General features: G+C 42.3%; 2 protein-coding genes and 1 long non-coding RNA gene across 4 annotated transcripts; 2 read left to right on the forward strand and 1 right to left on the reverse strand.

The window, feature by feature from the left end:
* The first annotated feature begins 1,064 nt into the window (after positions 1-1,064).
* Positions 1,065-6,970, forward strand: rsad1 (radical S-adenosyl methionine domain containing 1). Of its 2 annotated transcripts, XM_052049530.1 has the most exons (11): positions 1,065-1,222; positions 1,333-1,542; positions 1,691-1,824; positions 1,901-2,105; positions 2,652-3,017; positions 3,164-3,286; positions 4,505-4,568; positions 4,632-4,779; positions 4,996-5,050; positions 6,052-6,155; positions 6,246-6,970. In XM_052049530.1, exons 2-11 carry the CDS (start codon positions 1,360-1,362, stop codon positions 6,346-6,348), a joined length of 1,485 nt encoding a protein of 494 aa, XP_051905490.1. In that variant the 5' UTR covers positions 1,065-1,222; positions 1,333-1,359; the 3' UTR covers positions 6,349-6,970. The 2 variants fall into 2 exon arrangements, with proteins under 2 accessions (XP_051905490.1, XP_051905491.1); XM_052049531.1 differs by lacking the exon at positions 3,164-3,286 and having other exon boundaries at positions 1,071-1,542.
* Positions 6,971-7,812: 842 nt separating this feature from the next.
* rasd2a (RASD family member 2a) lies at positions 7,813-10,286 on the reverse strand. The gene is made up of 2 exons (XM_052049557.1): positions 9,472-10,286; positions 7,813-8,569 (listed from the first exon to the last, which is right to left on the reverse strand). Exons 1-2 carry the CDS (start codon positions 9,917-9,919, stop codon positions 8,058-8,060), a joined length of 960 nt encoding a protein of 319 aa, XP_051905517.1. The 5' UTR covers positions 9,920-10,286; the 3' UTR covers positions 7,813-8,057.
* Positions 10,287-13,359: 3,073 nt separating this feature from the next.
* On the forward strand, positions 13,360-14,838 carry LOC127589255 (uncharacterized). Its single transcript, XR_007959332.1, has 3 exons — positions 13,360-13,961; positions 14,084-14,235; positions 14,373-14,838. It is a non-coding gene; the product is annotated as an uncharacterized LOC127589255 (long non-coding RNA).
* The last annotated feature ends 907 nt before the right edge of the window (positions 14,839-15,745 follow it).

A 15,745-nucleotide genomic window follows, 5' to 3' on the forward strand; every position in this document is an offset into this window, starting at 1 on the left:
ATGCCCTAACTGGGAATTTTTATCAAATAAATGAACTTCCTTTTTAGGAGGCCTTTTGCAACACAAAATTCTGTGATTGTTGGAGGCCATAAATGTAGTACTTGGGCCTTCAATGGGGACTCATCCGCGCAATGCACTGCTGAATAACACTTATCAAGTAAAAAAAATAAATATCAGTACTATACAAAAACACAAATGATGCAATGAGCAGATTACAATCAATATTCATGACAAAAATGACCAAAACATCATACACATCAAATATGCTGCTAATTAAATGTATTAATGTCTGTTGGGCACGACAGACGTGTTTTGCTAGTTGAAGTTGGCAGTAAAACATTTTGTTCTCGCGAACCAATTGGTAACACGATGATGTCACCAAGGGCCAGTGCTCTGGCCCTGTAAAGATGAATATGACATTTAATTTGTTAAAGAAATAGTCCTATCACTATACTATTATATGAGCCAGCACGACTCATCCTGAAGGGCCATTGGCAGATTAGTTGACATGTCAACACGTAATATTCACATAATCACACATAATTCAAGAAATGCAGCCAATATAAAACGAAGAAAATGAACTGGTAAATATAAATTAATAAAATTTCGTAGAACAAATATTGGAATTTTGGCTGTAAATGTCGTTCAATGTTTCTGACAGTGTGCCAGCAGAAGCCCACCACAAGAAGCTGCAATTGGGGCAAATTCAAGGGCTTTGGATAACGTTGGAAATTAACATTGATCCTAATTATAACCGTATTTAATTGTGTGGCGCCTTATGCTGATATCAGCCCAAATAAGACGTTTAAATCAGTTTTGTGGGAGTTTAGCTCTGTTTGATACTTTGCACCTTGTCTCACAGTTGTCATTGGGTACTACCACCGCACAACGGTACACTTACATTAAGGAATGTCCTTCCATATTTATTTGTCATGTCCTTGTTTATGATGATACTAGTGCAGCGTGTAATACCGGAGACAAATTCCTTGTGTGTTCTAGATACTTGGCCAATAAACATGATTCTGATTCTAATTATTCTAAACATCTGATAGCGGAACTTTTCTTTGTAAGGTTCGTTTTCCCGGTCGAGCAATTTCATGTCACCGCACAAGCTTCAGAGAACATAACTCGCGTTGAGTCGTAAAATTACCCTTCAAAATGAATTTATATGTTACTTATGGTGGTGACATTTAAGTGGGATTTTGAGAGGACACAACATGATGTAAGAGATGGAACACAGCGGCGAAGTAGTTTTACCTAAGGCATAAACTGCCAGCATGATTAGTATTTTACCTTTTCCTGTTCACTGTCCGATTTTGATTTCCTCTGAAGGTCTGTACACACCAGTGAGCGTGAACTATGACAAATCGTGCGCTTCTACAAACAATGAGGCACACGTTGAGAGTGGCGGGACGTGTGCTGGGAGCAGGAACCGGTCAACGCTGCCTCTCTGGGCTTCGTAGCGGACAATTATTCACAGAATACGGATCGGAATCTGCACAACATGAGAGTCTCATTAAGGAAGCGTCTCTCTACGTACATGTAAGACACTTCGTAGTTTGAAATGATCGCAATTTGATTTGAACAAGTGGGGGAAAAAATGACCTCAAGTGTTCGTCCATTAGCATCTCTACATTCACACCAATTCATTTGTGATAAAGTAGTACTGTATTCCCTTTCTTTTCCGTAGTGGCCCTATTGCCTCAAACGGTGCTCTTACTGCAACTTTAATAAGTACATCCCCAAAGATGACAACAACCACATAGTGAGCCAGTGTCTTCAACAGGAGGTGGGCACGCTGCTGCAGCTCAGTCAGGTGTCCTGGTAATGCCTTTTCATATGTTCTACAGATACACAACAACACTTGCTTTCTGCCATTTCACCTGCTTTGTCCTTGCAGCGTCACCTCTGTGTTTTTTGGTGGCGGAACTCCAAGCCTGGCTCACCCTTCCACTGTCTCGGACATCTTGGAAGCAATCTCCAGGCGGACGAGTCTGGCAGATGAGGCTGAAGTTTCACTTGAAGTCAATCCCACTCTGGAGGGGAGGACAAAATTGAAGGATTTTATCCACGCCGGGGTGAACCGTTTCTCCATAGGAGTCCAAGTAAATCTTACTTCAATACTTGATCAAGTGTTGCCCTGTCTATTTGCAATTTACCTCCTATTCAGAGATTGTTTTTCTCTATTAGTCCTTGAAAAACATTCTGAAATGCTCTTTTATGCCACAAGATGGTGCCAAATGCCTGGATAATAGAAAAGTAGTTCTTTGGCACCATCTCATGGCAGTTTGCACTATACATTGAAGATGACTCATGTATTGTCGTGGGAAGGCTTGGTGACATTTACTCCACTGAAAGAATGATGATCTCATCTTAATTTACTCACAAATTTACTGGGCCTGTTTAGTTGAATGCTAATATATTGTTTTGTGTTCTATGAATGTAAACAAGTGGAAACACAGGTCCATTGTTTCTTCTGCCATCATGGAAGAGCACTTATTTGTTCTGCCAGTCACCATTCGTAAATTATTATTTTTTTGTGGGGGCCAGCTCAGTTAATAGGTATAATTTCCCTCACTGTTGTTGTGAATCACTCGCTTTCCCCCAAAAATTGATTGGACACAATCTGAGCATGACACTTCTTTTTCCAGTCTCTCCTGGATGAGGATTTAAAAAGGCTGGGCCGAGACCACAACGCTCATCAAGCCCTGCGAACTGTCGAGGATGCTCGCAAATTATGCCCGGGGAAGGTGTCCGTAGACATCATGTTCAGGCGGCCCGGGCAGAGCACGGCATCATGGGAGGCGGAGTTGTCAGAGCTGTTGAGGGCCTGCGACGACCACATCTCCCTGTACCAACTGACGCCCGAGCGAGGCACTCTGCTGTTTAAACAGCTACAAAGCGCCCAGGTGACGCTGCCCGGTGACCACGAGACGGCAGATATGTACGAGAGCGCCAGGAGGATGCTGCACCAGCATGGATTTCGACAATATGAAGTGTCGAACTTTGCCAGAAATGTGAGTTGTCTGTCGAAAAACGAGCCGTGCTGCGAACAGTGGAAATCTGCAAGTAATTGACACCGGGTTTAGAATTACAATAGATGTCACAAGATGAACCGAAACCATGATTTTTATAGTAAACAGCGCATAGGCCCGTCAAATAGATGCTCCTCCGTTCAGTTCAACATCGTTGGCACCTGGATGTCACAAAGTGGCAGGCAAGCTCTACTTTTCTATCAGAGTGGCACCATCTTGGGTCTTTTCAGAAAGAGCATAAAAACAGACTGGTGAGTTTAAATTGGAAAATTAAGAGACATTAGATGTTTTTCCACTTTTGAAAAGATTTTATAATTTATTTTTATATACTTTGTTCTTTTATATGTGTATATTTTATAGAAATACACTCTTGTTCTTCTACTTCTCCCTTTCATAATTTTGCTGCTGTAAATTGGGAATTTCTCCTTTGTGAGACAAATAAAGGTTTTCTTATCTTATTTCCCAGGTCTTTCATAACACGCGTGGCATGTGTTCATCAAAATACACCAAGCATCAAGTATCATAGCGTCCATTTCTTGTCTCAGAGAAATAAGGCCATTTCCATCTCAAGCAAGTGACACAGATCTCATCATGCCCAATATCCAGCTGGGCGAATGACGACCCTGTGTTTTGTTACCATGACAACAACATGAGTCTTGCAACTAGTCTCTCGCAAGCAGAGCCCAGAGTGTGTGTGTGTGTGTGGGGGGGGGGCATAAAGATGATAAAACATTTTCCCCTCATGAACGCAGCACTTCATATGCTTCACTGTCTGATATGTGGTGTATGATGCATCTGAAGCAGATTATTTACAATTATCACAAGTTTCACTTCAAGTCAGGATAAATGTTGCTTTTTTTTCTTTTTTCAAAAGCTTGTTTACTAAAGAGTGCTCCAAATGAGGAGTTAAACATGTTACGAGCCATCGCTTGTGTTTTTTTTTTTTTTTTACTTGTTGCATGCCAGAATTTCAGTCATCAGCAACCTTCACTTATGCTACTGCTCAAGTGAAAGGAATACAAGAAATGGAGTACCATAGTGAAGGTACTGTGATGCCCTCACATGTGGGCAAGGAGAGCCATAGTTGTAAATGTACTCTCAACTCATTTTTATTTTTTTTTGAATGAGACAAACACAACACTCGGATCCAAAATAAGTACACAAGGAGCTGCGATAGGCCACAACTCAGATGCTGGCCAGTCCAACTCCGGTTGCTGACGTCACTCACTTGGCCACGGCCCTTGAAAGCATGAATATTAATTACCCTCAAAAAAAGTTAGATTTCTTGTATTTTCTTTTATGTTTTAATATAATAGGGTGTTATTTTTGTTCATTAATAATACCTTGATTTATTTTTTTTAGGGGGAGCGTTGGTTTAGTGGTTTTTGGTCATTTCAATGGCAAAAATGTATTTATTGTGAGCTTGATGAGGTCCATACTGAGACCACTTTGTAAACTTTTTTCGACAGAGTGCAGTGAGTCATCACAACCTGAGCTACTGGAAGGGAAGACAATACATTGGTGTTGGTCCAGGTAACCTACTCTTCAAAGCTGTGACCCCCAAAGGGAACGCTGATAATTACTTATCCATAACAGGAGCCCACGGGCGATTCGTTCCACTTGGGGAGGGAGGCACGCAGCGAGAGGCTCGTACCCAGACACTGGAACCCGAGGTGTGGATCCGCGAGGTCCAGCAGCGCGGACACGCCACTCGGAGGAGGATTCAGCTGGGACATCTTGAACTGTAAGTTTCTGCACGAACACCCAGAGATGTGTTGTGAGGCACGTATTGTGAATTGTAACATAGTATGCATGCACCACCAGCTGGGACAAACAACTTTGCGGTCGCGGCGCACATGTGTCCTTGCAGTCACACTCTCCATGAGAAAGAATGTCATCAGCACATTTACGGGCACTGTCATGTTCCTGTTATTTCTGAACCATTCTCTCTGGTTGGCAGATTGGAGGAGGTGTTGGTGATGGGATTGAGAATGACAGAAGGCATCACGCACGAGGTGATGTGGTAAAATCATCATATGCCACTGAGTCAATTACAAGGGGTCCTTGGTTTGCATCGTGGTGTAACAATACGTCGCCACACTCCGTTACTGTTGTGTTCACTGTTTTTCATAATTGTTTCACATTTATTTTCCTAGAAGTGTCAGTTTCATTTTTCCATTCTTTTTGTGTTCCAAATGGCTGTCTACTAGGTCCATATGTTTTTTTTTCAGGGTAGATAACGATACAGATTACTAGTTAAGGAGCCCGATAATTGATACTTGAAAACCAATATTCCTTTAACAGTAAAACTGCAAATATTGTTGTTTTAAAAAATAATAATAATCTTTTTTTTTTTAAAGGCCAATACCGATACACACTAAAATATTTAATATCGGCCCCAATAATTAGACCCATCTGATAATTCTAATCTGACGACAACACATTTTTACATTGCCTGGCTTGTAGTAGAAATCTAAATCCAAAAAGATACATAGACAGACATATCGATAAAGAGATAGCAGATAGATGCTGGAGGTCCCCAATTTACGACAGTTCCAAGATACTACTTTTCAATGCTATGAATGATATATACAGTAGATATTAGCAATATTTATCTAGGCGCTCTACTCAGTCCATATCCTTTTACATTGCACTCTACATAAATGTCACAATTATTTGCTGTGAGAGTTAACTGCTGGCATTCAACAAGGCTCGCTTCCTTATGAAGTCAAACCAATTAAATAATTCGGCTACGGTAATTGTAATAACATATGCCTTCTATTCAAAACAGTACAATTTGGAATAGTCCTAGCTCTTAACATTCGACTAACATTGAACATTTCCGGTTCCCATGTTGGTGTGGCTCTCAACAACTGGGCTTACGAGAACATATCTACAAACTTAGGCGAGCAGATGATGAAATCCACAGTCATCTGTGGTGTAAAGGCCACATGACATAATACTTTGGTAAACAGGATTTACAGTTTGTAATTGTCAATGTGGTGGCATTTAACAGCACTGGCAGCTGTTCAGTCCACAGTTGGCCCTGTGTGACATCTTCAACTCTTCCACTGACGTCCAAGAATTCCTCCGCTGTGGCCATCTGACCCTCGATGACGGGTGACGACTCCACAGATAAAATTGTTTCTTATCCGTGCCAGAATCACATCACATGTTCGGGGGTGTTTTTTTTTTTCTTCTCCCCTTTAGAGGTCTGCGCTGCTCGTGGAATGGCCTGGCGTTACTGGATAGCATGCTGCCAGCTCTGCTGCTACAACTGGAAAGACAGATCCAACCGAAAGCTCCAAGATGACCAGTGATCCAGTTTGCCAACCCACGATGGTAGCATCAAGAATCCATTCGTTACACTCAATACAATGAGGTTCTGAGCATCAAAATGCAGTCATGACTTACTGGCATCTAGGCAGAAATTAAATGAACATGGATTATTCTCATTTGTGTTTGCAGAAGGGCTAAACAAACAAGTCAATGTCCAACATTTTAGTGTGTGTTTACTGTTTGTTCCGGAAGCCACCATGGACTGCATACTGATGATAGAAAATAAAATAGAAAATCTGCAGACTCGTGTAAAGAATCTTGAGAGTGAATTAAAGTGGCTGCCGTTTTGTCATGTTTAATAGATGAACGTGCCTGAGCGGACAGCCTGCTCACAAAAACATACCGAATAGGTCTCAATTTCAATAATTACATCCGAATTTCAACGAATAAGTGCAGCAAACCATGAATGAGTAACATAAACATTGAGATTTAATGAGAACATTTACTCCCAACATCCTGTTTTAATAATGAGCGGTTGGCTCTCGAGTGACCCATTCAATATTTTTCTTCCATTATATCCGTACAATGCTTCTCTGCTGGAGTGCTTTCTGTTCTGTCCCAGTGAGGTCATCAACAATCCCCCCCCCGACCCCACCCCCGCCAACCACAAAAAAAAAATCTGCCTTCATGAAGATACAAAAGCCCTCTTTTTGGGGTTATTACTTACAATATGTTTATATTGTGGTCATTTGCAGTATTAGACAATTGCACTGCATCACACTGAAAGTTGTTTCTATTATTAAATATATTTCATGGTTAAAACTACATCAAAGCGGATAGAAGTGGCATTTCAGGGTTTTTTTTTTGTATATTCTTTACCTTTATACATGCAAGTGCTCGTCAAAAAAATAGCATGAAAAGTATTATCCAAAAAGTGACACTTGTGTAATGCATACATTTATTCCACACCGGCTTATACATTTCAAGTGTTAATTCAATTTAATTTAGAGTATCATATCTGAAAAGCAATTAAAACCCCAATGTACGAATATACTGTATACAGCGTCTATTTGTACAGTTGTACACATGTAATGTGTGTGCGCGTTATGTGCATTATCATTTATGGCACTACGCTTGTGTTCCTAATGTGGCCCATTGGCACTGACTCACCTCGTCACACCTCCTTCTCGCCACTCATCCTTTGCATGTGTAGGCGCCGTTGAGCATACTCGCACCGTATCTGGCATCTGACAATACGAGATGATGCTTCACGTCTTTTCAGATGAGTCATCCCACATCTCCAAAAACACACACACACTCACAAGCACACTTGACAAGTTGTTTTACATCACTGCCTGGAAACAGATGACTCCTTACATGCTTTGGACCTTTATATGGAATCAACGTCATAGTCTCGTGTTTTATTATAGCACCGTGACTTTTTAATATTTGGGATCTTATTTCTATAAAAGAAAAAAAAAAGTTAAAAAGCAGGAGGGTTTTTTTTTCTTCCTCGTTTTTATTTTCAGTGTATTCATGAAACATTTACATTCATGTCATTTGCATGGCTATACAGTATGCATCGTTTTCTGTTGAGAAAGAACCGTTTTTAACGTGACCATTTTATGTACAAAAAATAGGAATGCACCGGTCCAGCCAAGTGCTATGCAGAGTATAACTCCTTACAAAATACAACATTGCAGCATACTACTACAATTGGTTTTTGCGGAGAGGGTTCGCAATTCATTGAATCGGACACCTCTCGGGTTTGTTGGCTTTGGCGCTTGATCCAAGCACAAGCCGCAGGTCGCTGCCGAAGCTCGGACGCCTCGCCAAAGTGTCCACGGCGGCGCAGGGCGCGGCCTCTCCTGGCGTTCGGCTCCGTCCGCGGCTGCGCCGGCACAGCGACTGATAGGTCATCATGGAGACGAGCCGATGCCGCGACGGCGTGGTCTCGTAGGGCAGGCCGCCCATGTCCGCCATTTCCCTGAACACGGCCTCCAGTGCGGTGCCGAGCTTGGCGGAGGTCTCAAAGAAAGCCACGTCCCGGGTCAAGGCCTCGGTGACATCGGACCGACTGACGACTCTTTGAGTGTCCAGGTCCACTTTGTTGCCGCAAACTACCACAGGCAACCTCGACGGACGTTTGGACTTGACCAACTTTGTCTTTGCGACTTTGATCTCGCTGAGCAGCTCGCGAACTTCACTGAAGGACTCTCTGTTGTCCAAACTGAAGACGAGCAGGAAGATGTCACCTGGACGCAAGAAAAATAAAGACTTAGGTCACAACAAGCGGTTTGGCAGACAGGACATTTTCAAAAATGTGTCTTTGATCTGTATATTGACACTTCTGGTCAAACTAAAAAAAAAAACTTGAATTACATCTGTATTTAAAAACAAAACACTTATTTTTGCCTTTGGTAAGCCTTTTGTCCAAATTTAAGCCTCTCAACAGTAAACATTGTCCAATTTCTGCATCCTCCATGAAAGCAGACTTCTAATTTTTGGGGGTTGAATCAAAATAAAACATTTGCAAACATCTATTTTTTGTTTGGAAAAAATGATCGAGCGATTTTGACTTTTTTTCTGGCAAGTGACGGGCCAAACCAGTAATTTAATCTTAATTCATTACGTTCACGTGCACTGTCAGCTTGAAATCAGGACTTAGGGTGCAAATTAATTTTTTGTTGTTGTTGCAGATTCATCGATTAATCGACAATAATTCACAGTTATCATTTATTCAAATCATAGCTCGTTGCAGCCTTAATATTTATGAAAGTGTCCATGTGCATATCTATTGTACGTCAAGGCAACATTTAGTGGAGACATCTACTTGACTCGCAGTTACACAAGACTAAATAATTATATACGTATGTGCTGTATGTGATAATCTAAAACAATTAGGAGTGCAAATGTAAAATTGTAATTTAAAAAAATTGAAATCATGAATGCCATCTTTCCTGCTACTTCTACTGACAATAACACTCGTCTTTTGTTTTAATTAAACATTAGAAGTGTAATGAGGATACCGCCAACTAGTATGATAATAAATCCCCATAATCATGTCTACAAGATCAGTGCCTGATCTTGTCTGTATTGACCAAATACGGTAATAAGAAGAACCCATTCGGATTTCAAGGACTACTCAGGATCATACCCGTCAGTATGGAAAGCCTCCGTTTTGCCGGGAAGTTTCTCTCTCTGGTGGCGTCCAGGAGGTCCACCTGATACGTCTCGTCTCCGACGTGAAACAGCTTCCTGTGAAAGTCCTCCGCCGTGGCCTCGTACATCTCTTGGAATTCCTCCCCCAAGAAGCGCCTGACCAAATTGGTCTTGCCCACACCGGGAGCGCCCAGCACCACAATTCTCTGACAGTTCCGGGGCTTGATGTCACCCGGCGCAACCTCACCGGAGACGCAGGCCTCCTCCGGCGTGCCTCTCTTGTCCTGCTGCCTCCATCGTCCCTTGACTGTTTCCAGGAAGCCCAACCCTGTCTTGGATAGATTAGACACCTTCGGGTGCTTCTGCTGGACCGCTGGGCTGAGGTCTGGGTGCGGCGGGTGAGGATGCCCGCCAAGGGGGGTTAACCTCTCGGCCGTGTTCATTTTCGTATCGGTTCACTCGTCATGGATATCAGGAGCTCAGAGCCCGGCTCACTCCTCTGGCCATGTGCGCGCCGAGCAGAGCCCGCCGTGGATTTTTTTATACACCCACGCCGAGCGTACGTTCCCTGCGTCATCCGGTTGCATCCAGGGAACATGTTCCTTTTTTAGAAACAGCCCCTCTGCCTCCTCCAATTAGATTTGAGGCAGGTCACTCGATGTAAGGCAGCGTGACTTTTTCGCACCTCACATTGTGTCACTGTTACCCGAAAAGTGTTTACTGGCTACTTGTGGATCAATCAACTGGGGTAATTGCCAGCATCCTTGTTGTTATGGTTACAGGAAGGATGAGACTTCTGAGCAACGTCCATTCGTTTTCTCTCTCTCTCTCTCTCTCTCTCTCTCTCTCTGTCTCTCTCTCTCTCTCTCTCTCTCTCTCTCTCTCTCTCTCTCTCTCTCTCTCTCTCTTTCTCTGCCTTGTGTTTGTTGTTTTATGTTTTTCTGGGGTATTTTTATGTTATTGTGTGTTGCTATTTTATGAGATCCAATACAAACACAATCTGCTGAGAAAACGATGACTTGCAAGATGTTTTGAGAAACAAATTTTTCCATTGGAAATAATGTGAACTGAAATTATTAGCTGCAGGCTGTCATAAAAAGATTTGTTTGCTGTGCCAAAAATCTTTGTGGATCAATTTGACACGTTTAACCACCATGAAATTGTAAATAAAAAACAAAATATCGTGAATGAAACAAAATCCAAATGTTTTGTCAATTTTTTAAAAAAACAGTGGAGCGTTGACTTACAATTTTAATTAATTCCATGACTAGGCCCATTACTCAGCAAATCATCTTGCCACATTGAAATGAATGTAAATGTCATTAATCTGTTCCAGCCCTGTAAAAACACCAGCAAAAAAAATTATAATAAATATAGCACTCTTTAGAATTATACTTTCTATAAACATTAAATAATATGAAGATAAGTTTGTGTGTCACGATTTCTTGCATCGTTTCAGTAGGCAGAGGGTATCTTGTTTACTGGTTTACCACCAAAGTGCAGTACTGTATGAAACATAAAGAAATACAACACCGAAGAAGACCATCACAATTAAACTGCAATAATACTACTTGTTTTACATGGAGGATAAAGAATATATGCCTATTTGGGTTGTTGTATGTTGTCTGCATGTCTTGCTATTGTTTGTGTTCAACTATAAGCGGTTTATAAGTACTGTAACATTGATGCTAATTTTGTTCGCCCATCTATGTCGTTTCCAGTTATGTATAAACATTAAGATATCCGACTTTCCTAAATGTACTTAATGTCATGGTGTGAAGCCCTCTCATACCCCTGCCAGACCCCCTTTGTGTTCCCTTGCAGCAGTCACGCACTGCATTATGATTCACCGACTGCGAGGGTTTTTTCCATCCAGCGTCACAGTGGAGCCATTATTTATTCGTGAAGCCATTGTTGCAATAAGTATGTTTCTTGACAATTCCGAGCACGTCATCATGAGAAAGGGCTGCCCTCAATTGGAAATGCCATTCAGTCTCCACAAGGTGCAGCTGCTGCCACAGAAGAGGGTCAAGGCAATAGAACAGCTCTCAGGCCTCTCTCTTTTTAAATCAAGGGAAATAATTCAAAAACTTTTTCAACAGTTCATTTGACCAACAACATGTACAATTCACTTGAACAAAAATCTGTCAAAAACAGGAAGTAGTGTGCACACCTTTGTTTGTAATTCCATCCATCCATCAACCATTTTCTGATCCGCTGAGCCTCACAAGGGGCACGGGGCATGCTGGATCTTATCCCAGCTGTCTTAGGGCAGTCGGCGAGGTACACCCTGAACTGGTTGCCAGCCAGTCGGAGGGCACAGACACGTAGACGAACAAACATCTGCGCTCACAGTGACACCTACAGGCAATTTAGAGTGTTCCATTAACCTCCCATGTATGTTTTTGGAATGTGGGAGGAAACCTGAGTACCCGGAGAAAACCCAAGAAGGCTCGGGGAGAACATGCAAACTCCAAACAGCATGGCCAGAATCAAACCCCGGACCCCTGCAATGTGATGCCGACACGCTTTGTATGGAAATAACCAATCAAATTCTAACTCACAGAGACTGGCACATTCAAAAGGGCCTCTGATCAACCCCACATAAAGTTCAACAGTTCTAGGAGGCTATTTCTGACTTTTTTTAACCTACTTTGCTTTATTAACAGATACTTTGTTACCTTTATAATAATTGCAATTACCCCAACTTAGTAACATTACAGTTACTTTGTTACAGTGACCTAGTTACAGTTGAAATGACTTTGCTACAGTTAGTTACAAAACCAATGGGCTGTGTTCAGAGATAATCACATTCAAACGGGACTCAGCACACACCTGCCACCATTTCAAGTGCCCCTGTTTAAACCCAAATAAATTTCAGATATTTTAGTAGGTAGGCTTTTCCTGACAGTTTCACCACATTTGTTTAGAGGGATTTTGTTTTAGTTTTTTACCGCGCCACAGGCACGATAGAACATGAGTTGCTTCCACTTCATGGCTATTTAGAACTGTACCTAACATTCTATAATGGCTGACAGTTTGAAGCGCGTTGGTGTACGGGCCAGAGTAAATATAGAAGCAGTGTTTCACATTTTACGATGTGTCATGTGTTTGTACAATTGGTGGACATGGTGCACATGTCAGTGAAGTAATATAGTGACAATGTAAGGTAATGGCAGTGGCTGTGTTCCATTGAAGCGTCTCGTAGAACCGTGTCGGCAGCAGGCACATAGCCAGATGGAATGCGGCCAATGATGCTGTTCATTATTCTTAGTCATCATGAGATTTTTCTTTTTTTTTAGAGGGTGTGGGGGGTCGAGGTTACTCAAGAAGTACAGTCATCCTTAGTATTGAATTCATACTGATTTTATTTCGTCAGAGATCAACTTCCTCTTTTTGTTCCCAGCGCATTGGCAGGCAGGATTTGTTTTTATGAGTGTTGACTAAAGAGTGATATCATTGACAATAAAGTTTTATTCAATTCAATGTTAATGAAGCAAGACGACAGATGACTTTGGAAAATTAATTGGCCGCCATTGCTCTAGACCAGGGGTGCCCATTAGGTCGATCCTGATCTACCGGTAGATCTAAGACAGGTCCCAAGTAGATCTGAGGAGTGTCGAGGAGAAAAAAAACAAAACAACCAGTTGTGTGTCTTTGTACATGTTAGTAATATATTTTTTGTGTTCATGTACACTGCACCCTAATCATCCTATCAGTCTCATTTTCACAAAAAAATGTTTTAAAAATAAAATAGAACAGTTAAATCTTGAATTTACGATGGCGCGTAATTACGTCACCGGAAGTTGTTAGCGCCAGAAATGGTAGATCCCGGGAGGTTAGTTGATCGAAAAGTAGATCTTCGGTCCGAAAAGTGTGGGCACCCCTGCTCTAGACTCATTCAAAACCTACCCCAAACCCTGACCAAGGACCCGTCCCAAAACCCGAAACCGGCCTATTTGAGATGTTTCCCTCCTTGAGTACAACTCATTGAAATGATCAAGATTGTCATCAGGCTTCTGCTGAGCTGATTGATGAGCTCGATTGAAAAAAATGAAAGAAACATTTTAGACAGGGCACGTAAAATAAACAACTGCAGCCACGTGGATGTCCAAGTGTGCACACCCTCTTTCTTGTGCATGGGGATATGGTTGTATTCTCCATTTCAAGTTCCTATGATTAACCGCAGATAAAGTTCAGATTTTCTAATCGGCTTTTCCTGTCTTTCTTTTACTGTCTAACAAAAGCCAGAAAGTTTTGTGCTCACAGTGACTGCTGTTTAGAACTGTTCATAACTGCCTCCACCTTGACTCAGGCCCAACTGAAGAAAAACAACCAAGACATGATGCTGCTACTCAAAAATGCTGCTAATCAAAGCCAAGACGGGGGAACAACAAAATCTGCTGCAAACTGACCATCTCACCACGAGAGGACAGCTAAGAGACTGGAGTGACGTAGGCTGAAGCTTTAAAGAAGCATTTGAATGTAATCAGGGTTGGGCCAAAGATGATTCTTTTTTTTTTTTTGGTTGGATGTCTGAAACATGCTTCTGTTTTTGTGTGTTCCTTGCACACTCGCTCTCCCTTTGTGTCCCTTGCCTCTGTCAGCACACGACCTTCCTCCTTGTGCTGACCTCTGCGGGCCTTTGTTGAGGAACAAAGAATGCTCAGGAATCTCTGTTCAGGAGAAATAAAAGACGCAGGGGAGGGAGGGAGTGTCTGTATGGCAGCTATGAAGTCGAGCTCGACCGACCTGATTGGTGAGAATCAAAATGAAGCAGCCACAACCCAAGCTTATTTTAATGTCGGAACAAAAGGACATCCCTCCGTTGTGCTGCTTGAGGCCATGACGCCATCGCTCCTGTTGACATTTGCAACACTTGTGTGTTTTTTCAAGGAGAAGCTGGAATTTCCTGTCCATCCTGTTCCTCCGAGCAATTGCCGGTCCCTCCTCTGTAACGTTTTCGCCACTTCTCACAACCGGCATTATTGGGCTCGCTGCATATGAGACTCACCGAGATTACTAAACCTCAAAGCCAATAAGCGTAAGGTCCTGTATAATGCATCAGGACCTGACTTTAGACAATGCGCCATTAGTGCTGATAAATAACTCAAGAGCTCAGACTTTCTGCTGCAAAGGAAATAGGGCTCTCAGTTGAACCCCCGTGGGACATATTGCTTTTATAACAACACTTTTTATGTTGAAATATATGCTACCATATGTTTACAGATACCAAAACAAGAAGGGATGAATGCAGCTTCAGTCACGTCTCAGACTGGAATAATTGACTTTGGTGTTTTTGAAAGTCCCGCCCACATTGACTCACAGTAGCCATCTGCACTTATTTTGATATTGCTGGTAAGATCCATAGTCCAGTGGTTAGCACGTCGGCTTCACAGTGCAGAGGTACCGGGTTCGATTCCAGCTCCAGCCTCCCTGTGTAGAGTTTGCATGTTCTCCCCGGGCCTGTGTGGGTTTTCTCCGGGTGCTCCAGTTTCCTCCCACATTCCAAAAAACATGCATGGCAGGCTGATTGGATGCTCTAAATTGTCCCTAGGTGTGAGTGTGAGTGTGGATGGTTGTTCGTTGGCTGGCAACTGATTCAGGGTGTCCCCCGCCTACTGCCCGAAGACGGCTGGGATAGGCTCCAGCACCCCCCGCGACCCTAGTGAGGATCAAGCGGTTTGGCAAATGGATGGATGGATGGATGGATGGTAAGATCCATCCATTTTTGTATGTGTTGTCCTCAGTAATGTCACATGTGACTTTCCAAGAGAGACAGGTTACACCCTGGACTTGTCGCCCAGCCAATTGCAGGGCATGCATGGAGAAAAAAAAATCAACAGTCACAGTCTTAAGTGAATCTCCATGCATTCATTTTCTCTTTTCCTCATTAAATATGCTGTCAAGTGAATTAAGAAAAAAATTATCCATTATAAAATTATTGATGGACAACTGCAAAGACCGATAACTTTGTAGTACTCGTTTGTGGCGATGTTGCATTAAACTGTTTTTCATCATTTCCGTTTTTCTGATTTTTTTTGGGGGGGGGGCGTGGATCAAACAGCGTTTCAGATGCACTTGTGGAGTCAGGCGTGTATGACACTTACATATTCTGTATAGAACTTGAGCGTCTGAGTTCTCATCAGCCCTTGGCTACTAGCTGTGCCTTCACCCCAAAAGTAAAAAAAATGCATCTTCCTTTCGAGTGCACTTTTGTCACCGCCTCGACAATGAAAGGGTTAAGGCTGACTTTGCATGCACAGTGC

Source organism: Hippocampus zosterae, chromosome 17 (assembly GCF_025434085.1).
Source record: "Hippocampus zosterae strain Florida chromosome 17, ASM2543408v3, whole genome shotgun sequence".
NCBI classification, from domain to species: domain Eukaryota; kingdom Metazoa; phylum Chordata; class Actinopteri; order Syngnathiformes; family Syngnathidae; genus Hippocampus; species Hippocampus zosterae.